This window comes from Mustelus asterias, chromosome 14 (assembly GCF_964213995.1).
Source record: "Mustelus asterias chromosome 14, sMusAst1.hap1.1, whole genome shotgun sequence".
Taxonomy (NCBI): domain Eukaryota; kingdom Metazoa; phylum Chordata; class Chondrichthyes; order Carcharhiniformes; family Triakidae; genus Mustelus; species Mustelus asterias.
In genome coordinates, this window is record NC_135814.1 from 79,802,789 (window position 1) to 79,826,657 (window position 23,869).

At 43.0% G+C, this 23,869-nt stretch overlaps 1 protein-coding gene across 5 annotated transcripts in view; it reads right to left on the reverse strand.

Moving 5' to 3' along the window:
- Window positions 1-23,869, reverse strand: part of LOC144503789 (collagen alpha-3(VI) chain-like) — a 342,857-nt gene that overhangs the window by 110,542 nt on the left and 208,446 nt on the right. For all 5 annotated transcript variants that reach the window (XM_078228671.1, XM_078228670.1, XM_078228673.1 and 2 more), the window contains 7 exons: window positions 17,098-17,709; window positions 11,606-12,211; window positions 7,554-7,900; window positions 6,510-6,588; window positions 2,240-2,388; window positions 2,055-2,147; window positions 221-274 (listed from right to left, as the gene is read on the reverse strand). In XM_078228671.1, coding sequence (XP_078084797.1) covers window positions 221-274; window positions 2,055-2,147; window positions 2,240-2,388; window positions 6,510-6,588; window positions 7,554-7,900; window positions 11,606-12,211; window positions 17,098-17,709 — 1,940 coding nt within the window. The remainder of the gene's footprint in view (window positions 1-220; window positions 275-2,054; window positions 2,148-2,239; window positions 2,389-6,509; window positions 6,589-7,553; window positions 7,901-11,605; window positions 12,212-17,097; window positions 17,710-23,869) is intronic.

A 23,869-nucleotide genomic window follows, 5' to 3' on the forward strand; every position in this document is an offset into this window, starting at 1 on the left:
GGAGGACAACCAGTGCTTTGCAACTGTTAGCGAGAGTTAGTCTTTTGAGGTGAAATGAAAATTGTGGTGTGGGGAAAGAAATTAGATCAATAATTTATATTTAAAAAAGTATAAAACACAGGCTTGCATTTGAGTCATTAGATGTTAGAACATGATTGTTTTAAAACAAATAAGTATGTATTTACCATGCTGTATTATAAAATGCAATCATTCCACTTACTGGTCCACCTTCATCACCTGGATGACCAATGATGCCTTTAGGTCCTGGTGATCCCTAGAAGAAAAGATTTCATGAGAAAGAATGAATCATTATCCAGTATCACACAACACATGTTCAAGAACATCATCTCTGTAATTATTTCATGCAAATGACTTATAGGGCAGATTTTCAATTTGCTGCCTGGGGATTAAACTGGTGTTACGAAGAACAAAGAGAGATCAAGATTATATGCTCATTACACAAACTGCCTGATATTCTTTTCCAGTGGTTCCAGTGCAAATTCAAACTGACATGTTTCTTTAATGAGCCTCACTATCAACATCCTTGGTTGGAAACTGAACTAGACCAGCCATATAAATACTGTGGCTACAAGAGCAGGTCAGAGTCCAGGAATCCTGAGGTGAGTAACTCACTCCCTGACTCACCAAAGCCTTGTCACCATCTACAAGACACAAGAAGTGTAATGGAATGCACTCAATCCCATTCCCTGGATGAATGTAGCTCCAGCAAGAATGTAGCTCCAGCAAGTCCAAAGATGTGCAGGTTAGGTTGATTGGCCATGCTAAAAATTGCCCTTAGTGTCCTGGGATGCGTAGGTTAGAGGGATTAGTGGGTAAAATATGTAGGGATATGGGGGTAGGGCCTGGGTGGAATTGTGTTCGGTGCAGACTCGATGGGCCGAATGGCCTCTTTCTGTGCTGTAGGGTTTCTAAGTTTCTAAGACTCAAGAGGGTAGACACCATCCAGGACAAAGCAGCCCACTTGATTGGAACCCCTTCACATCAACATTCACTCCCTCCACCACCGCCGCACGGTGGCAGCTGAGTGTACCATCTACAAGATGCACTGTACAAACTCACCATGACTCCTTAGACAACACCTTCTAAACTCACGATTGCTATCTTCTAAAAGAACAAGAGGATCCGGCACACAGGAACACCACAACCTGGAAGTTCCCCTCCAAGACATTCAGCATCCTAACTTGGAAATATACCACCATTCCTTCACTGGTGCTGGATCAAAATCCTGGAACTCCCTCCCTAACAGCACTGTGGGTCGACCTAGATGACATGGATTGCAACGGTTCAAGAAGGCATCTCACCACCGCCTTCTCAAGAACAGTTAGGAATGGGCAATAAATGTTGCCCAGCTAGTGACACCCACATCCCTTGAATGAATTTTTAAAAAGCAGCCTATCCACAGTGTTAGTCATACATCAGGCCAGCAAGTTCAGAACTTATGCAGCTGTGTTGGTGGAAAAGTATAGTGTAATAGAATGCAGTAAAGTATACTTGCATCTAATGAATTCCTACTCTAATATCAGCCATCAGAGGAGGTGCATCACCAAACATGTCTCTATAGTCCACCTGTTTTGAAAACCCATGCTTAGTGAGATCTAACCACTTGTTGACTGATCTCTTCTCCTATTTGCTGGCTGTCAATGGACCTTGATTCATAGAATCCCTACAGTGCAGAAGGAGGCCATTTGGCCCATTGACTCTCCACTGATTCTCTGACAGAGTATCTTACCCAGGCCTACTCCTTGTCATATCCCCGTAACCCCAGACATTTAATGGCTAATCCATCTAACCTGCACACCTTGGACACTAAGGGTTATAATTCATTTCTCTGTGGTGCCTCTATATCTCTTGTATAACATGGTGACTAGGACTGCACACAGTGCACAACTGTCAACACACAAAGATTCAGTTCAGCTTTAGCATAATTTCACTGCTTTTCAATTCTATAAAAAACAAGCTAATAGACTCTATGTGGATAGGCCCACAGAGTTTATTTTTTAAACCAATTTGCAATAGCAATTGGTAAAGCTTACCTGCTGTCCACCTGGTCCCTGAGGACCTTTGTCACCTGGTTGACCAGCACACTTACATGGAACATCACAGCACACCCTTTCTGCAATGTTGTCCTGTCAAGATATCAGAGTTTTAGCAGTCAATTCTGAAATTGCAAAAGCACTTTGAAAAATAAAGATATTCAGAACTAAAAATCTGATCTTACAAGTTCTTCTGCCAGTTCATATTCTAAATCCAGTTGGTTGATTGAAAGAGGTCTCCTGTATCTATATCCTCGCCCAAACTCCAACAAAGAAACATCTTCAAAGCCCGTTAATTTTTCCAAAGACACAATGATCAGTGCATGTACACTACCTGTTAAATATTGGGAGCAACAAATACAAAAGATCATTTTTAAAAACGTAAACTGGTAATCTCATATGCTTAACACCCCGGGTAACTGCATCTGATTAAGGTACAAGTGAAGTGATTTTCTGGTAAGTAAAATTGAATTAATACTTAAAAGTAAATCTTAATATTTTTTCTAATCTTTTTAGCAACTGCTGAATTCAAATTCAAAGATATATAAAGAAAAGCATGACTATCTTGTGACATGTGTAAATTGTGTATGTTGTAATCATTAAATAGCAGACAATATTTAAATGCAGCCCTGTATGATCCGGAAAGATGCGGATTAATCCGGGATAGTCAGCACGGATTCGTGAAGGGCAAGTCGTGCCTCACAAATTTGATTGAATTTTTTGAGGAGGTAACTAAGTGTGTTGATGAAGGTAGGGCAGTTGATGTCATATACATGGATTTTAGAAAGCCGTTTGATAAGGTCCCCCATGGTCGGCTTATGATGAAAGTGAGGAGGTGTGGGATAGAGGGAAAGTTGGCCGATTGGATAGGTAACTGGCTGTCTGATCGAAGACAGAGGGTGGTGGTGGATGGAAAATTTTCGGATTGGAGGCAGGTTGCTAGCGGAGTGCCGCAGGGATCAGTGCTTGGTCCTCTGCTCTTTGTGATTTTTATTAATGACTTAGAGGAGGGGGCTGAAGGGTGGATCAGTAAATTTTCTGATGACACCACGATTGGTGGAGTAGTGGATGAGGTGGAGGGCTGTTGTAGGCTGCAAAGAGACATAGATAGGATGCAAAGCTGGGCTGAAAAATGGCAAATGGAGTTTAACCCTGATAAATGTGAGGTGATTCATTTTGGTAGGACTAATTTAAATGTGGATTACAGGGTCAAAGGTAGGGTTCTGAAGAGTGTGGAGGAACAGAGAGATCTTGGGGTCCATATCCACAGATCTCTAAAGGTTGCCACTCAAGTGGATAGAGCTGTGAAGAAGGCCTATAGTGTGTTAGCTTTTATTAACAGGGGGTTGGAGTTTAAGAGCCGTGGGGTTATGCTGCAACTGTACAGGACCTTGGTGAGACCATATTTGGAATATTGTGTGCAGTTCTGGTCACCTCACTATAAGAAGGATGTGGAAGCGCTGGAGAGAGTGCAGAGGAGATTTACCAGGATGCTGCCTGGTTTGGAGGGTAGGTCTTATAAGGAAAGGTTGAGGGAGCTAGGGCTGTTCTCTCTGGAGCGGAGGAGGCTGAGGGGAGACTTAATAGAGGTTTATAAAATGATGAAGGGGATAGATAGAATGAACGTTCAAAGACTATTTCCTCGGGTGGATGGAGCTATTACAAGGGGGCATAACTATAGGGTTCGTGGTGGGAGATACAGGAAGGATATCAAAGGTAGGTTCTTTACGCAGAGAGTGGTTGGGGTGTGGAATGGACTGCCTGCAGTGATAGTGGAGTCAGACACTTTAGGAATATTTAAGCGGTTATTGGATAGGCACATGGAGCACACCAGGATGATAGGGAGTGGGATAGCTTGATCCTGGTTTCAGATAAAGCTCGGCACAACATCGTGGGCTGAAGGGCCTGTTCTGTGCTGTACTGTTCTACGTTCTATCCTTGGCAATGATAATTATTGGTGAATGAAATTTCACCTTTCAGAGATAATGGAGAAATGCTTCTTTTCCGCTCTAATTAGCTAACAATTTATGAACAAAATTACATTCTCTGACATCATGGCTGCAATTTTCCCAGAATTGCAGAGTGTTGGTTCAGACTTTTTGGCCTCACAAACCCTTTTCTCGCCTGATTTAACAGCACTCTCTGCAGTTTTAGAGTAACAGCAAGGATTACATAGCCAGCTAGAACGGCAGGGCCTAATCCCGCCAGCAATGCTGGGAATCTGAGATCGGGGCCCTGACTGAGTCCAAACCCCTCCCCCACTTACCCCCACTTACCCCATGGAGATCGGGACTCCCCCCGTTTAACAAAGGTCGGGACCCCCTCCCCAAGCATCAGGGCACCCTCCCCTCCTCTCACACCACAATGCCAACATCGGAGGTTTATGTCCCCCCTAACAGGCAATAGGGATCTGCCTTCTCCCCCACCCACCCACCAACTTCGCAGGCAACAGGGCTCTCCCCTCCTCTGCCCCCCTCACCATAGCAGGCATTGGGGCTCTCTCCTTTCCCCTGAAATCCCACAGACATCGATCAGTAAGGATAGGCAACAACTCTTTCTCCACGATCATCCTCAACACAGTGCCCCACCAGGCTGTGTCCTCAGCCCCCTACTATACTCCTTATACACCTATGACTATGTGGCCAAATTCCCCTCCAACTTGATTTTCAAGTTTGCTGATGACACCATCGTAGTGGGTTGGATCTCAAACAATGACGAGACAGAGTACAAAGATGTGCGGGTTAGGTTGATTGGCCATGCTAAAATTGCCCCTTAGTGTCCTGAGATGTGTAGGTTAGGGGGATTAGCGGGTAAATATGTAGGGATATGGGGGTAGGGCTGGGTGGGATTGTGGTCGGTGCAGACTCGATGGGCCGAATGGCCTCCTTCTGCACTGTAGGGTTTCTATGATTCTAGGGTTTCTATACAGGAATGAGATCGAGAATTGATGAACTGGTGCAACGACAATAATCTCTCCCTCAATGTCAACAAAATGAGGGAGATAGTCATCGACTTCAGAAAGCATAATGGAGAATCAATGGGAACGAAGTAGAAATGGTCGAGAGCTTCAAGTTTTTAGGTGTCCAAATCACCAACAACCTGCCCTAGTCCTCCCATGTCGACACTATAGTTAAGAAAGCCCACCAATGCCTCTACTTTCTAAGAAAACTAAGGAAATTTGGCATGTCAGCTGTGGCTCTCACAAACTTTTACATAGAAAGCACTATAGAAGGCAGTCTTTCTGGTTGTATCACAGCTTGGCATGGCTCCTGCTCTGCCCAAGACCACAAGAAACTACAAAGGGTCGTGAATGAAGCACAGTCCATCACGCAAACCAGCCTCCCATCCATTGACTCTGTCTATACTTCCCGCTGCTTTGGAAAAGCAGCCTGCATAATTAATGACCACATGCACCACGGACATACTCTCTTCCACCTTGTTCTGTCAGGAAAATGATACAAAAGTCTGAGGTCACGTACAAACAGACTTAAGAACAGCTTCTTCCCTGCTGCCATCAGACTTTTCAATGGACCTTCCTTGCACTAAGTTGATCTTTCTCTATACCCTAGCTATGACTGTAACACTACATTCTGCACTCTCTCCTTTCTTTGATTTGATTTATTATTGTCACATGTATTAACATAAATGAAAAGTATTGTTTCTTGCGTGCTATACAGACAAAACATACCGTTCATAGAGAAGGAACGCTACGAACGGTATACTTTCTCTGTATAGCATGCAAGAAACAATGCTTTTTCCTGTATACTAATACATGTGACAATAAATCAAATCAAATAAGTGGATCCCCCCCCCCTCCCGCAAAGGAGGAGGGTAAGCCCCCCCCTGCCTGTGACCCCTTGGCACTGCCCTTCTTATGCCTCTTTGGCACTCCCCTTGCGACATGGGTGGATGCTACGGCATAATCACATTTAAGTGTATAGAAATATATGGAAATCAGGTTCACGTACTTGAATCAGGTTACGCCAATGCAGGGGGGATGGGGAAGATCTCAAACTGAGATCGCTCAGTACCAATCCCATTTTTGCCTGCTCGCAAGATTTAGCGACCATTACGCAATTTGCAGTCATGGTTAACAGAAATTTTCCAGTGATTTTATTGATAGATTGATAATCCCAGAGATAAATAATTTTTTCCTGGAATTGATTAAAACCCGACATTCTCACTTCAAAGTCTCCTTTTATTGGCTCCTCCAGTGGCATAGTCAATTAATGCTGTATTTTGTTTGGTACAAAATCATATATTCTAGCTGATTCTGGATGGTGATTGTGCAGTCAACAGCTAAAAACAAATATATGCTGCAAAACACGTAGTTTTAACTAAAGCAGATGAAAGTTGATGGTGTCTAGTTTTATTTTGTACCAAACAAAATTGTAACTCTTTAACAGATGGTAAAATGCTAAAATGGGTTGCAAAGATGAAAATATCTTGGTTTACCTTCTCTCCGTAACTTTTCAGCCTGACTTTTTAACTGAGCATAGTTATCATCTATGCCATCAGTGAAATGGATAATGACCTTTAAAACAGAAGGAAAATAAAATTGCCATAAATAAAAATTGAATGTTGTTAAGGAAAGATCAAATTCTGCCCATGTTTTATTTGTCTTAATGTGTATTTCACTACTGCTAGAACTAATGTGCATGTAAGTATTGCTCTAAGTCGCACAAAGCAACCTGTCAGCAGAAGCTATCAAGCTCGTATAAGGAAAGGTCTCTTCAACGTGTAAGCTTGTTTTGGCCGATATGACTGAGATGGCCTCATTGGTCCATAGAGTGACACTGCACACTGTAAATGTGAATGCAGTGACACCTTGAACAATGCTAATCTGGTTGAAGCAGTAACAGTTAAGAGAAAAGTGATCTTTTGTTTTGGGCTAGTGTCTTTTTTAAGAGAGTGAGTTGCATCTTTATTTTTATTTTCTCAAACATGCGGGGAATTATGGGCAGAATTTTCCTGTCCTGATCGCCGTGGGAATTGTAGTAGGAATTTGGTGAACCATGCAAAGGTCCGTTGACCTCAGGCGAGAATTTCCGATCTTGGGGTAAGCGCAGCTGGAAAATCCCACCCTATGTTTTCATGTGAAGGCTGGCTTTATTTCAATGATTTAGGTGTGTATTCATTAGTTTGAAGACTGTGCCTTGAGTTGGTAAGAGCGCTTTATCCACTCTATGATCTAGAAAGAGAATCGGGTTCATATGACAATACTCTGTACATTCCAGTTGTTATTGTGTTGAGTAAGGGTGCTCTGAATCACATTATCATTTATTCAGATATTAGACAGAAGAGATGGACTCCAAATTATGAGCACACAAGCCCTCTTAATGGAGTGACTATTCACACTGAACCTCAAAAAATCTAAATTAAAAACACATCATGATATTTTGAACGTTTTTTTAAAAGCAAGCTAACAGTGCTGTTTTACCACCAATCAAGGATGATTTTTTAATTTAAAAAAGAAACAGCCCAGAATGAAAAACGTACCTTTACACGGTCAGAACCGTCAGCTGTGAAAGACTTCTTATATGCATCTAAAGTTCCTGCATTCAAGACATATGGTCCGCGATTTCTTAGATTGCTGAATTGAGTCATAATTTCAGGTTGATAGTCCGCCAAATCAATGACATGGCTTTGACCACGTTGATCGAAAACGGTGACCCCAATTCTTACACTAGGTGACTGTGAGCCTGTGCAGCTTATTGTTTTTAACTGCGAAACTCTCTGTAAAATATCTCCTGCCTTGGATAGGAAACCTCTCTGAGTTGCAAAAACATCATTTCTTAATCCAACTCTACTGATATCAAAGCCAAGTAAAACATCAACGTTGCATCCTGCAGGGAACAAAACCAGAAAGAACACGTAGAAGGTTGACAGATATCATTAAGCATCTGACTACATCATGGGGCATATGTGCATAATGTCATCCCAAATCTTATGGATCCTCCACTATGGTTAAAAATACTATTGACTATATATTGGTTTTAACAGCAATAGAAATAAAATACCCATCTGTTGAGGTTAGCTATAATTTAATTGCATATAAAAATCTCCTGCATTTTCAGTCTATATAGTTTGAGTTTTGTGACTGGAACTGACTGTTGGTTGTGAAATTGTGTCCTATATTGGCACCAGCTTGCTATTAATTAAAAGTCAATCATTGAGCAATTAGTGTTTACCACAAAATTATCAGGCAGAATCTATTCCTCTTCACAGAGCTGCATGTGCCAAAAAGGATAGACTTCCAGAAGGTGAGTAAAGGACAGCAGATGGTTTCCCAAGGTGAGAGCACAGGACATTGAGGCCCACTCAAATGGAGACAAATGGAAGGCCAGATTGATGGAGAGATAGAGAAGAATTACAGCTGCTATATGCAGCTGTGAGGCATTTGCAAGGTTCGTCTGCATGCGGGGATTGGTGGGGGAAATGTGGTGGGAAGGAGTGGTGATACATGTATTGTTTGCAAGATTCCAGCTGTGTCCAAAGCTAGAGGCTAATTGCCCTCTTAAATGCCTTGACTGGAAACCCATTGCAAGCAGGTGAACAGCTGCTGACACAGGAAACCAGCCAGCGATCTCCTGTTAGTGGAAGATGTATGGGAGCCGTCCTGATACCTGGGGTTTCAAATTTCCGTCCCACCCTGCTTCCCAAGACTACCTCTGTGGGTAGTATTCTGATTCTTGCTTATCCCATTACATTTTTCAAAATAAAGCATTACTATAATAAACAGATAATATTAATTAACAAATATACCCAACATTATTCCATTTATCCATTCCATCTTCTGATTGAAGAAATATGGTATTCTACTACACAGATGGAGGTAATTTGTTTCACCATGCCTGTGCCAATTCTATAGTCGGTCAGCCAAGTCCCTGACTGGGATGTTCCTGCTGCTCTCGTGATGCCAAGCTTGATAGATCACAATAGATGTTAAGGCAGTAGAAGCTGGACAACTAGATTATCAAGAGTTGACATAGGCTCCATGAACATAGAACATAGAACATAGAACATAGAAAGTCACAGCACAAACAGGCCCTTCGGCCCACAAGTTGCGCCGATCACATCCCCACCTCTAGGCCTATCTATAGCCCTCAATCCCATTAAATCCCATGTACTCATCCAGAAGTCTCTTAAAAGACCCCAACGAGTTTGCCTCCACCACCACCGACGTCAGCCGATTCCACTCACCCACCACCCTCTGAGTGAAAAACTTACCCCTGACATCCCCCCTGTACCTACCCCCCAGCACCTTAAACCTGTGTCCTCTCGTAGCAACCATTTCAGCCCTTGGAAATAGCCTCTGAGAGTCCACCCTATCCAGACCCCTCAACATCTTGTAAACCTCTATCAGGTCACCTCTCATCCTTCGTCTCTCCAGGGAGAAGAGACCAAGCTCCCTCAACCTATCCTCATAAGGCATGCCCCCCAATCCAGGCAACATCCTTGTAAATCTCCTCTGCACCCTTTCAATGGCTTCAACATCTTTCCTGTAATGAGGTGACCAGAACTGCGCGCAGTACTCCAAGTGGGGTCTAACCAGGGTCCTATAAAGCTGCAGCATTATCTCCCGACTCCTAAACTCAATCCCTCGATTAATGAAGGCTAGTACGCCATACGCCTTCTTGACCGCATCCTCCACCTGCGAGGCCGATTTAAGAGTCCTATGGACCCGGACCCCAAGGTCCTTCTGATCCTCTACACTGCTAAGAATGGTACCCTTCATTTTATACTGCTGCTCCATCCCATTGGATCTGCCAAAATGGATCACCACACACTTATCCGGGTTGAAGTCCATCTGCCACTTCTCCGCCCAGTCTTGCATTCTATCTATGTCTCGCTGCAACTTCTGACATCCCTCCAAACTATCCACAACACCACCTACCTTGGTGTCGTCAGCAAACTTACCAACCCATCCCTCCACTTCCTCATCCAGGTCATTTATGAAAATGACAAACAGCAAGGGTCCCAGAACAGATCCCTGGGGCACTCCACTGGTCACTGACCTCCATGCAGAGAAAGACCCCTCCACAGCCACTCTCTGCCTTCTGCAGGCAAGCCAGTTCTGGATCCACAAGGCAACAGCCCCTTGGATCCCATGCCCTCTCACTTTCTCAAGAAGTCTTGCATGGGGGACCTTATCGAACGCTTTGCTGAACTGTCTTTGGAAGATACACGAGCTCAGGCTAGCTAGGAAATTGAAGCACAAATGAGTTGAAGTACAGTTTGGAGTTGGAGCTTTGGGAAATTATGACATATTAGACCCAGAACCTGAAGCAATAAAATCACAGAATTGTTATGGTGCAGAAGGAGGCCATTTGGCCCATTTGTGCCTGCACTGGCTCTCCAAATGATCATTATGATTAGTGCCATTCCACTGTCTTTTTCTCATATACTTGATGTTGTTTTTATTAAAATACACATCTAAATGCCTGCATGAATGCATCAATTGAACCTGCCTCCACCACACTTCCAGGCAGCATCCCAGACCCAAACTATTAGTTGTGTGAAAAGGTTTTTTCTCACATCATATTTGCCTCTTTTGCAAATCAACTTAAATCTGTGCCCTCTCGTTCATGGTCCTTTTACGAGTGGGAACAGTTTCTCCATACCTACTCTGTCCTCATGATTTTGAACATCTCTATCAAATCTCTTCTCAGCCCTTTTCCTTCCATGAAGAACAGCCTCAACCTCTCCAATCTGTCTTCATAACTGAAGTTTCTCATCCCTGGAACCATTCTTAGGCACTCTGCACTCTCTCCAACGTATTCACATCCTTCCAATAGTACAGTGCCCAGAATGATATACAATATTCCAGCTGAGGTCTAACTAGTGCTTTTTATAAATTCAGCTCAACCTCCTTGCTCTTGTACTCTAGTACCCTATTAATAAAGCTCAGCTCTGGGACTCTCCCTGACTCCAATGATTCTCAAAAGATCACCACTAATGCCTCCACTATCTCTTCAGCTATCACCTTCAGAACTCTGGGGTGTAGTCCATCTGGTCCAGGTGATTTATCCACCTTCAGATCTTTCAGCTTCCCTTGCATCTTCTCTTTAGTAATGGCCACTGCATACAACTCTGCCCCCGATTCTCTTGAATGTTTGATAGGCTACTGGTGTCTTCCACTATGAAGACTGATGCAAAGTATCGATTTAGTTCCTCCGCCATTTATTTGTTCCCCATTACTACTTCTCCAGCGTCATTATCCAGTGGTCCAATGTCCACTCTTGCCTCTCTATTATCCTTTATATATCTAAAAAACTCTTGCAATCTTCATTTATATTTCTGGCTAGCTTACCTTATATAGGGGGAATAAGGGGGAAGAATTTATTTCTTTTTTAGTTGTCCTCTGTTGGTCTTTAAAGGCTTCCCAATCCCCGTCTCCATACCCGCTGTGGGACTTAATCCTAGATGGTGGAATTCTGCCCATTATCCAACTTAGCACAGAGCAGGAATAAGAATCAACAGATACTCACAAGCCAAACCCACACCCAGTGCTTGATTTTTATGTTTTAAATTTTATCTTAAGTTGTTACCTTTTATTGTTTCTGGTGCTTTCGGGCACAGTTCACCTTTAATGACATCAGTTGTGACTAATAACACTTGTTCAGTCAGTTCAGAAAGTTTGGTTATGTCAAGTTCTCTGAAAGCCCCAGCTGGTTCACTTGCGAGTTTGCTGCTCTCCTGTAAGTCTGCATCCTGCACTGCCAGAGTGAAGATTTTGAGTCCAGAATTCTTTAGCTCCTGGGCAGCCGCTAATGCATCATCACCTGACTTGCCGCCAATTATGAGGAAAGCAATTTGCGGGACCCCTTCTGCAATTCTGCTCCCTGCTGATTTAACAAAATGGTTGTTTTTAACATGCCTTAAGGCTGCTCCAGTGTTTAATAATCTGCCTCCCTTGTACTGGATATTCTGTATGGCATTGAAGACCTCATCTCTTGTTCGATGCGTATTGAAGAAAAATTCATCAGTCACATCGGAATTGTACTGGACAACCCCCACCTGGATTGCTCCATCGCCAACAAAGATGGGATCAACTACACTGGAAACAAACTGTGTAAGATGAGGAAAGTTCTGCCGTCCAATGTTTATGGAGCCATCCAGGAGAAATACAATATCAGCTTTTTCCTGGGATGCAACTGGAGAAACAAATTAAAATAATTAAAATATAGTAGATTAGAAATGTGGTTAATGTTTAATAATATACAATTTCAGACTATTCATAACTTGCTCTCGGCAATTTTAAATCAAACATTAAATTCACCTCCTCCCCTGCCACGCTAAGTTACTCTCCTATTGCCTGAAGTTGATGATTTTATACTTTGATAGACACCAGAGCACAGCGCAAATAGTGATCTTTTATGAGTGAAGGCTCAAACAACAACTAGGAACAGGGAATATATGTAGTATCATAATTAAATCCATTCCTCTTTTCACTAGGTTCCACCAGGCTCGCTTAGTTCTAGATCTCATTGCAGCCTTAGTCTAAACATGGTCCAACAACACTCAAGAAGCTTGACACCATCCAGGACAAAGCAGGCTGCTTGATCAGCACCCCATCTATCATCACTCCCTCCACCACCAGTGGCAGCAGTTTGTACCATTTATAAGATGCAAGCAGCTCCTCACAGGGGATGTTCAACAGCACCTTTCAAACCCAGAACCTCCACCATCTAGAAATGATAAGGGCAGCAGATGCATGGGAGCACCACCACCTGTCCCTCCAAGCCACACACCATCCTGGCTTAGAAATATATTACTGTCACTGAGTCAAAATCCTGTAATTCCCTCTCTAACACCACAAGGACTGCAATGGTTCACTACCACCTTCTTAATGGCAATTCAGGATGAGCAAAAAATAGCAGTCTCAGCAATACCCACACCCCAAGAAAGAGTCCATGCATTTTCCATTGAGTCTACTATTTCCCCCTTCTTTAGGCTTGAATTCAAAAACCAATTGATTCATAGCTAAGAGACAGCTAACTCAGTATAGATCATGGCTTAAATCTGGAAGTTAATTTAGGTTTCAGTGTGCTTTCTCTCTTATAAATGTTATTGCCTATTATTTAAAATAGATAGACGTAATGAGCTGTATTTTTAAATAGCTGGGGAGGCAGATGGACCTGCAATTTCCTACCAGCCATCACAGTCCTGTCTCAGGACATTTTTTGAAAAGTCTTGTTGGAAGGATGGGAGATGAGTTGGCTTCCTTTCCCCAAACAACAGGGATTAAAATCATTGAAGTGCCTACGAAGGTTAATGTTCTTGGGCTGACTCCTGAAGCCCGGCTGGATGGGGAGGGAAAGGGGCCATGCTCCAGAGATGTTTTACACCACAGTCCAACCACCCCCAGCACCTGCAGCTGGCATTCTGAGATGGGTACAGCTGCCATCACGGACCTCTTCACCATGAGCACTCACATAGCTATTGTCATTTTTTGTTTTTAAAGATTTTAAAAATACTTTCAGAGAGTGCCACTGTCTTGAGGTACCGTCTCTTTCATCTACCTACATCAGCAGCTGCAACTTCTGGGCTTCTGATGCCTTCAACAGGCCTTCCAGCTTTCAAAGTCCACTCTGTGTCCTTAATTGGATGGGACTCCTGGAGGCAGATACTGAATGTTGTGTGAGTGGGTTTCTGGCTCACATTTCCTCCCATCAGCAGAAACACAGAAACATAGAAAAAAGGAGCAGGAGGAGGCCATTTGGCCCTTTGATCCTGCTCTGCCATTCATTCTGATCATGGCTGATCATCCAACTCAATAGCCTGACTCTGCCTTCCCCCATATCCTTTGATCCCCTTCGCCTCAAGAGCTATATCTAACTGCTTTTTGAAAACATATACTACGGAATTTTACCACCCCGCCCGCCACGGGAATCAGAGGAGGTGAGGGGTGGACAATGGGAAGGTCCATTGACCTTGGGTGGAATTTTATGGTTTCAGACAAGTGAGACCATAAAACCCCGCCCATTATGTTTTGGCCTCAACTACCTTGAGCCAGAACTGAGGTCACAGTCTAAGAATAAGGTGTAAGCCATTCAGGACTGAGATGAGGAAGAACTTCTTCACTCAGAATTGTGAACCTGTGGAATTCTCTACCACAGAAAGCTGTTGGGGCCACTTCATTAGGTATGTTTAAGAGGGTCCTGGACGTGGCCCTTGCGGCTAAAGGGATCAAGAGGTATGGAGAGAAAGTGGGAGTGGGACATTGAAAATGCATGATCAGCCAAGATCATATTGAATCTTTTGATCAGTTGATGTTGTCTACATGGACTTTAGCAAGGCCTTTGACAAGGTACCGCATGGTAGGTTGCAGCATAAGGTTAAATTTCACGGGATCCAGGGTGAGGTAGCTAAATGGATACAAAATTGGCTTCTTCACAGAAGCCAGAGGGTGGTTGTAGAGGATTGTTTTTCAAACTGGAGGCCTGTGACCAGCGGTGTGCCTCAGAGATTGGTGCTGGGTCCACTGTTATTTGTCATTTGTCATATATATTAATGATTTGGATGAGAATATTGGAGGCATGGTTAGTAAATTTGCAGGTGACACCAAGATTGGTGGCATAGTGGACAGTGAAGAAAGTTATCTCGGATTGCAACGGGATCTTGATCAATTGGGCCAGTGGCTGACGAATGGCAGATGGAGTTTAATTTAGACAAATGCGAGGTGATGCATTTTGGTATATTGAACCAGGGCAGGACTTACTCAGTTAAGGGTAGGGAGTTGGGGAGAGTTACAGAACAAAGAGATCTAGGGGTACATGCTCATAGCTCCTTGAAAGTGGAGTCACAGGTGGACAGAATGGTGAAGAAGGCATTCGGCATGCTTGGTTTCATCGGTCAGAACATTGAATACAGGAATTGGGACGTTTTGTTGAAGTTGTGCAAGACATTGGTAAGGCCACACTTGGAATACTGTGTGCAGTTCTGGTCACCCTATTATGGAAAGGATATTATTAAACTAGAAAGAGTGCAGAAAAGATTTACTGGTTTGGGTTATAAGGAGAGGCTGGATAGACTGGGACTTTTTTCTCTGGAGCGTAGGAGGCTGAGGGGCGATCTTATAGAGGTCTATAAAATAATGAGGGGCATAGATCAGCTAGTCAATATCTTTTCCCAAAGGTAGGGGAGTCTAAAACTAGAGGGCATAGGTTTAAGGTGAGAGGGAAGAGATACAAAAGTGTCCAGAGGGGCAATTATTTCACACAGAGGGTGGTGAGTGTCTGGAACAAGCTGCCAGAGGTAGTAGTAGAGGCGGGTACAATTTTGTCTTTTAAAAAGCATTTAGATAGTTACGTGGATAAGATGAGTATAGAGGGATATGGGCCAAATGCGAGCAACTGGGATTAGCTTAAGGGTTTAAAAAAAAGGCGGCATGGACAAGTTGGGCTGAAGGGCCTGTTTCCATGCTGTAAACCTCTATGACTCTATGAATGGTGGTGCAGGCTCAAAGGGCTGAATGGCCTACTTCTGCATCTATTTTCAATGTTTACTTTCTATGGCAGCAAATTCCACAGGCTGACCCCTCTCTGGGTGAAGAAATATCTCATCTCTATCCTAAATGGTCTACCCTATATCCTCAGAATGTAACCTCTGGTTCTGGACACCCCCACCATCAAGACCATCCTTCTTGCATCTACTCTGTCTAGTCCTGTTAGAATTTTATAGCTTTCTATGAGATTCCTCCTTCATTCTTTCGAACTCCAGCGAATACAATCCTAACCGACTCAATCTTTCCTCATACGCCACTCCTGCCATCCCAGAAATCAGTCTGGTAAACCTTCTCTGCACTCCCTCTAGAGCAAGAACATCCTTCCTCAGATAAGGAGACCAAAACTGCACACAATATTCCAGGTGTGGTCTCACCAAGGCCCTGTATAACTGCATCAAGACATCCTTACTCCTGTATTCGAATCCTCTCGCTATGAAGGATTCAACATACCAGGATCAGGATCCACAAATGAAAATTCAGCCCAATGTTTAATGTTCATTGTAGTTTTCCTATTCTATTCTTCCAAACCTATTAACTTACATTTTTCTTCCTTTGTCCTCATCCTAGCTATCATGAAATTCAGACTGAATCATAGAATCACAGAATCCTACAGTGAAGAAGGAGGCCATTCAGCCCGAGTCTGCACCGACCACAATTCCATCCAGGCCCTATCCCCATAACCTCATGCATTTACCCTAGCTAGTCCCCCTGATACTAAGGGACAATTTAGCATAGCCAATCCACCTAATCCGCACATCTTTGGACTGTGGGAGGAAACTCGAGCACCCAGAGGAAACCCACGTAGACATGGGAAGAATGTGCAAACTCCATATTGACAGTGACCCAAACCAGGAATCGAACCTGGGTCCCGGGCGCTGTGAGGCAGCAGTGCTAACCACTATGCCACTCCTATCACATCATTTCTTGATCTGGCTCATTCTTTTTCAAAACCCCAAAATTATTTCGTTCAACTCTTTGGGCAGGATTTTCCGGCCACACTTAAAATCCCGCCCGAGGTCAACAGACATTTGCATGTTCTGTGTCCCGTCTGCTACAATGATGGTGGGCAGAACGGGAAAACTCCGCCCTTCCTCTCCTCCACATAAATTTGGCAAAAAATGTTAACTTTTAATAAATTCGAAAACCATAATGAAAAGACTGATAAAAAATAGTTCCATAACTTCAACTGTATAAAATTTATTATTGCAGATGTAAGTATTAAGTTGTCATGACATAAATCTTACTCTTTCCCCTCCTGTGTAAAACAAAACTGCTTTTTATAGAAAAAAGGAAATATTGATCCTTTTAATAAAGCAGCAGAACCATGGAAACTGGAGCCTCAATTTCACAATTCGATACGTTATATGACAAGCAATGCATAACATTCTTCACCTGATTCTTTGTTGAAGGTTAACCCATTGGGAATGGGTTAATGCCAGAATTTCTAAAAAGCAGACAACAGAAAGTCATGGATATGCATTCAGCCTCATCCACTGATATTGAGAATAATGACTCTTAGCTTTAGATACACACCTTGAGTCGGGTCCTCTCGTTCAGGTACATAGGTTGTAGGATCTTCCATCAGCAAACGGGTCATTAATTTCTCTTGCACACCTTTAAGATCTTGGAAGTTATTCACCTTGTAAGTAGCATAAGGAACAGTTGTGATTCGTTCAAGTTCATCCCTGTCTGCGTTCCTTGCTCCTACGCCTAAAACATAAATTCCCGAATTTCTCAAGGAGCCTAAATAAGGACTGATATCATCTTTGGACTTGTCTCCATTAATGACTACCAGATACTGGGGAACTCCTTGATGCTGCCTGCTTCCGGCTGATCTTGTGAAGTGATTTTTCAAGACAAAGTCCAAGCCTTTGCCAGTGTTAAGTAAGGCCCCACCTTTCGGTCTAATTCGTCTGATGGCATCTTGAAGACTGCCTTTGTTTGAATGAAGCTTCAATAAAAACTCTGTTTTTCCAGTGTTGCTGTATTGTGCCAGACCAACACGAACTTTGTTGGGTCTAATATCAAGACGACTAATTACATTCAAGACAAAATCGCGAATGTGGGCAAAATGTTGAGCTCCAACACTGTTGGATCCATCGATCAGGAACACAATGTCTTTCTTGAAAGGATCTGGATTTGGATCTGGAGATGTAAAACAATTTTATTTTTCAATTAGTTCATACCATACAACATCTGAAAATTACATAAGGTTTACTCATAATTTTCACAAAATTCACATAGATTTGAGGCTGGGAACTTAAAAACTAGGAGGCATTGTGGGGCCAAAGTAGGTGGTAAAAATAGGAGATATTCCGAGACAGCATGTTATGGAAAGACACTTGGAGCCTCTAACACCATTATCTATAGGTCCAGACTACAGTTACTTGGGCTCGATCTATCCTCAACCCAGAAAAATTAGCCCTTTCTAATTACACTAGATTGGTCCTTGTTCTTTTCCATAGGTAATTTAAACCGTATGACATTATAACCACTGTTTCCTAAATGTCACCTCGTTGACAATTGATCCACTTGATCTACCTCATTCCCCAGAATTAGATCTAACAATGCTGTCTTCCTCATTGGGTTGGAAACATACTTTTTTAATATATTCATTTGCAGGATGTGGGCGTCGCTGGCTGGGCCAACATTTTTTTGCCCATCCCAAGTTTCTCTGGGAAGGTGGTGGTGAGCTGCCTTCTAGAACCACTGCAGTTTCTGAGGTGTAGGTACACTCACAGTACATAGGGGGGAATTTCCAGGATTTTGATCCAGTGTCAGTGAAGGAATGACAACATATTTCCAAGTCAGGATGGTGAGTGACTTGGAGGGGATCAAGAAAATTTTCTTGATTCCACTTTGGAAACTCTCTGTCCTTTACACTATTGCTATCTGATATATGTAGAATTAAAGACCCCATTATCATGATAGTTACTGCAGCTATCTGTAATTTCTATGCAAATCTGTTCCCCTACACCTTTCCCGTTAGTCGGTGGCCCATAGAAAACATTCAGTAATGTTGTGGCACCTTGATTGTTTCTTTCCTTGAACCAAATAGATTCTGCCCTTGATCCCTCTCTCCCCAGCACTAATATTACCCTTAATCTATATTGCCATCCCATTTCTTTTCTCTATCTTTCCTAATCTGGCCTGGAATTTTATTCTTGAGGCGGGCGGGGGAGCACAGAAAATTCTCAACCTGGCCTACCTGCCTCAAGAGAGAGTGCCCGCCATGGCAGGATTTTCAGTGTTGAGGGCGACTGTGAGCTGGAATGAGGCCAGTTAACCCGAGAAGTCCAGAAAGCAGCCACACAGATGTCAGTATCATGAGACATAGTCCCAGTGAAAGAAAAACACTAAAACCCTCCAGCCCCTCACTCCTCACACCCCCTTCACCCTCCAAACACTCGCCACGCCCCAAACATACCACTCAAGCCCCCCAGCCACTCCCAAGGTCTCTTCATGCCTCCCGCTACCCAGAAACTGGGAGAATGGGCCTAAGCGAATATTTCTTGGGAATTATGAACTTTGCATCGCTTTGGTTTTGACCAAAGGCAGGCTGCATTTGGTCAGCAGCGGGATCTACTGGTCCTGCCATGGTCAAAGAGATTTCCCATTTCCCTCACTGGGAAACCCATGGCGGGGTGTGCACTGACAACTGAACTGGAAGATCCCACTGGCATGAACAGCTGGAAAGTTCCAGCCCATGTCTCCCAAGATCCAGAGACTGGAAGATTTGGCCCAACATTTAATTGACTGTATATGGTGACACCACAATTGCAGAGGGCGCAGTTCCTGATGTAGGTCAGTATGAAACCCATATCCCGCTATACAATGGGACATTCTGAATGACTTGTTCTGCAATTGATTAATCCATAACAATTGATCAAATCTGGCTCAGCATTCCACCTGGTGCTGATTAAAAGCTCTAAAATAAACTTCAAGAAAAGGTGAACTCTCCTCAATACTAATATCATATCAAGGAAGAAAACAGCACAAAGATCCCAAAGGCACCTTTAAGTCGGCCTGAGTTGATAGTGATTTTAAACGAAGGAGCTGGGTGACAAGGAACCAATATTGGTCAGCCTAGGTGAGTGATCAGTGTGCATGACTTGGTGCAGGATTGGATATTGGAGGCAGAATTTCAGATCTATTCAAGTTTATGGTTGGGGCAGAGAAGGAGCTGCAGACGAATAATGGAACTCTCAACAGCAGTGCCCTGAAATATAAAAGGCATGGAGCCAGGAGCAGGCGACATTACAGTAGTCCCATGGACAGGATTTGGGATTGGAAGCTCTGTTTGAGGCACTAATCATAAGACTATATGACATGAAATCAGGAGGCCATTCGGCCCTTCGAGCCTTCTTTGCCATTCATTATGATCATGGCTGATCATCAAATTCAATATCCTGATCCCCCCTTCACCCCATACCTCTTGATCCTTTTAGCCCAAAGAGCTATATCTAATTTATTCTTGAAATCATCCAATGTTTTGATCTTAACTATTTTCTGTGGTAGTGAATTCCACATATTCACCACCCTCTGGTGAAGAAATTTCTTCTCACCTCAGTTCTAAAATGTTTACCCCTTATCCTCAAACTAGTTGTGTCCTAGTTGTGGACACACCCCACGATCGGGAGCATTCTTTCTGAATCTATCCCGTTTAATCCGGGTAGGTTGGCCCATTGAGTCTGCTCCGCAATTCAATGAGGCAATGACTGATCTAATGTGATAATCCTCAACTCCATTTTCCCACCTTATCCCCATAACTTTTAATTTCCTTAATGATTAAAAATCTGTCTCTTTGAACATACTTAACGACCCAGCCTCGACTGCACTCTACAGTAAAGAATTCCACAGATTGACTACCCTGAGAGAAGAAATTCCTCTTTATTGCTGTGTTAAATGGGTGACCCCTTACTTTGAGATTATGCCCATTGGTCCTAGACTCTTCCCACAAAGGGAAACAACCTCTCAGGATCTACCCTATCAAGTCCCGAGAATCCTATATGTCTCAATAAGGTCGCCTGTAATTCTTCTAAATTCCAGTGAGTACAGGCCCAACCCACCCAACCTCTCCTCACAAGAAAATCCCTCCATACCCAGGATCAACATTGTGAACCCTCTCTGGACTGCCTCCAATGCCAGTATATCTTTCCCTAGATAAGGGAACCAAAACTGTTAACAGTATTTCAGGTGTGGTCTAATTAGTGCCTTGTATAGTTTTAGCAAGACATCCCTATTTTTATACTCCATTCTCTTTGAATAAAGTCCGCCATTCCATTTCCCTTCCCTTTTACATGCTGAACCTGCATGCTAGCATTTTGCGATTTATACACAAAGATCCTCAGATCTCTCTTAGCTGCAGCTTTCTGCAGTCTTTCTCCATTTAAATAATATTCAGCTTCTTTATTCTTCCTACTAAAGTACATAACTTCACACTTTACTACATTGCGTTCTATCTGCCAAGCCTTTGTCCACTCTCTTAATCTGTCTATATCCCTCTGTGTGTCATCTGTGTATCCCTTTGTGTCATCCTCACCACTTGCCTTCCCATTTATTTTTGCCATCTGCAAACTTGGCAATAGTTCATTCACTTCCCTCATCCAAGTCATTAATATACATTGTAAATGTGGCTCCTGTGGCACTCCACTGGTCACAAGTTGCCATCCTGAAAATGCCCCTTTTATCCTAACTCACCGTCTTCCCTTAGTTAGTCAATCTTCTATCCATGCTAATATGCAATACCATGGGGTCTTATCTTATTAAGTAGCCTTTTGTGTGGTACCTTATCGAACGCTTTTGGAAATCCAAATACATTAGTATTTTTGGAATGCTATAAGTGTCTTCCATCATGAAGACTGACGCAAAGTATTTATTTAACTCCTCTGCCATTTCTTGGTTCCTCATTATTTCCCCAGTCTCATTTTCTAAGGAGTCTATGTTCACTTTGGTCCCTCTCTTTCTTTTTAAATACGCTCTCACTGTCCATTTTTATATTACTTGCTACTTTACCTTCATGGTTTATTTTCTCCCTCTTTTTTAATATTTTGGTCATCTTTTGTTGGTTTTTAAAACTTTCCCAATCCTCTGTCTTACCACTAATCCTTGCCTGTTTTTGTCATTGCATGTTTTTCTTTCAGCTTAATACTATTCTTTACTTTCTTGGTTAACTATGGTTGATTTATCCCCTTCTTAGAATCATTCTTCCTCACTGGGATGTATCACTAAGGTCAGATGAAGTCGGTGGCTAGTGAAGGACATGAAGTCAATGGTAAAAGTGAAGTGAGAGACTTGAGTTTCAAAGGAATTGTGGCTCATCTAAGACTGGATGCCAGATAAGTAGTCTGGCAGCATTGTGTCAGTGGATGACGGAGAGGTGGTGATGGAAACATATGGCGGGGACTTTCCGGCCGCACTCACCCCAAAACCAGAAAATCCCACCCAAGGTCAACAGACATTTGCATGGTCCACCCCCTGCCTGCTACGATTCCTGTGGCTGGCAGGACAGGAAAATTTTCCCATAGAACTGGGCTTTTCAGGTATGTTGAAACTGATCTGATGTCTGCAGACAATGCCATTAAGGAGCAGTATTTGGAATGGGCTAAGAAGGACATAAAAGTGGATCTTTAGGGGACTTGTGGTAATAATATTATTAGAGGGAAGACTGCTGGAGAGAACTTTAGAAAATGAATTGGTTCTGAAGGAATAGGCAGAACTCTGCAGATAAGTCATTAAGATTCTTGTATCCTCAAGACGGGAATGGGTTAATGAACTTTGTAATACTTAGAGATTTGTAACATGCATTGTAGAACTTGTTTTCGTGTCTGTAGAACTTGTTTTCGTGTATCCAAGAACAGATAAGAGAAGCAGCTGTCCTTACTGCTGTATACAAGCTCATGATTTTCCCAGCTAATTGTGTTCAGGAATGTGGCTAGCCCAGCTAGAATCCATTTTGTGTCCTTTTACATTATGTACCTTTGTTTAACATGGTGGAGCTGACATGTATGCCTTCTGTGATCGTATAATAATAGATTCATATATATTCAATATATACCATTCATCCTTACCAATATAAATTGTTATATAGGCCCCTGTATTTCAGTTAACTTGTTTATGCAAACTTATAATCTTGTATGCTGGATAAACAAACCGCAGTGTCCACATAGAGGCGACAAAACAGACAGCCTTGAGATGGCCACGACTACACAGACTACACGAAGGATGGGATCGCTGAAGCAGCAATAATCGTGAGAAAATGCGGACGTGACCAGGGGCGAAAATATATGTATAAATATTTGCTCTTAACCTATATTCGGCGAGAGGTCTGGAGACCGTGTTAGGAATCGGACTTCTCCCACAAGCTTGTGAAAATAAACCACTGTACTTTGACTCACGACTAGTCTCAGAGGTATTATTTACCTACAACAAATTGGTGCCGAAACCCAGGATCTGTTTACGGGATCGGTCGAATGGCCACGACCGGGATACCGGAATAGAATACCGAACTTAGTAGAGTGGGTCAAACTACAGTAGGTGATCATCTGTGATGAGAGAGTGCAAGAGTGAAAGACGTCTGAACTGAGCACATACGGACAAGGAGGCAATTGACTTAACACGCAGCCTTAGACCGATTGTTAAGAGGGGAAATCCCCCACGCGATGGTCAGGAAATTGAAATGGGTGTTAGAGTCTGGAAAAAGGTTGCCTGAGGTGTGATGTTCAGACGTGAGTGAGAAAGAGACTGCCTGAGTAATCGCCGGAGTTGAAGGAAAAGCCTTCATGTAAAAGCCGGCTTAATGGTGTAAGCGGGACACCGGGGGGTTCTGATCAAACCCCAAGACCGGTGTTGCCGGACTCGGATAAGTAACCTAGGAGGGGGAGAGCGAGAAGGGAGAATAGAAGACTCCAGGGGGTGAGTATAACCTTATCGATGTTATGGCGGGACAAGGGCAGTGGGGATCCGGGATCCCTGATAAACGAATATATGACTAAGAGGGACAAATTCATTAAACAGATGATAAAAGGGGGGAGGGGTCCATCCCACCCGCTAGACCAACAATGAAAATGGATCGAAAAGGAAAAGAAAGACAGAACTAAGAAAATTGGAGTTCTCTTAGTTCACCAATTGGTCGGATTAACTGAACAGGTCTCAGTCTCGGGTACGAAATGGGCTGATGACAAAGCAAAAATTAAAATGTTGGAAGCTTCCATGTGTGCCTGTGTGTGTTTAACAAAGTGGTTGCGCGGATGTTTGTTGTTGTTTACTTTAATGTTTTAATTATACAGCACAGCTGAAACTACAC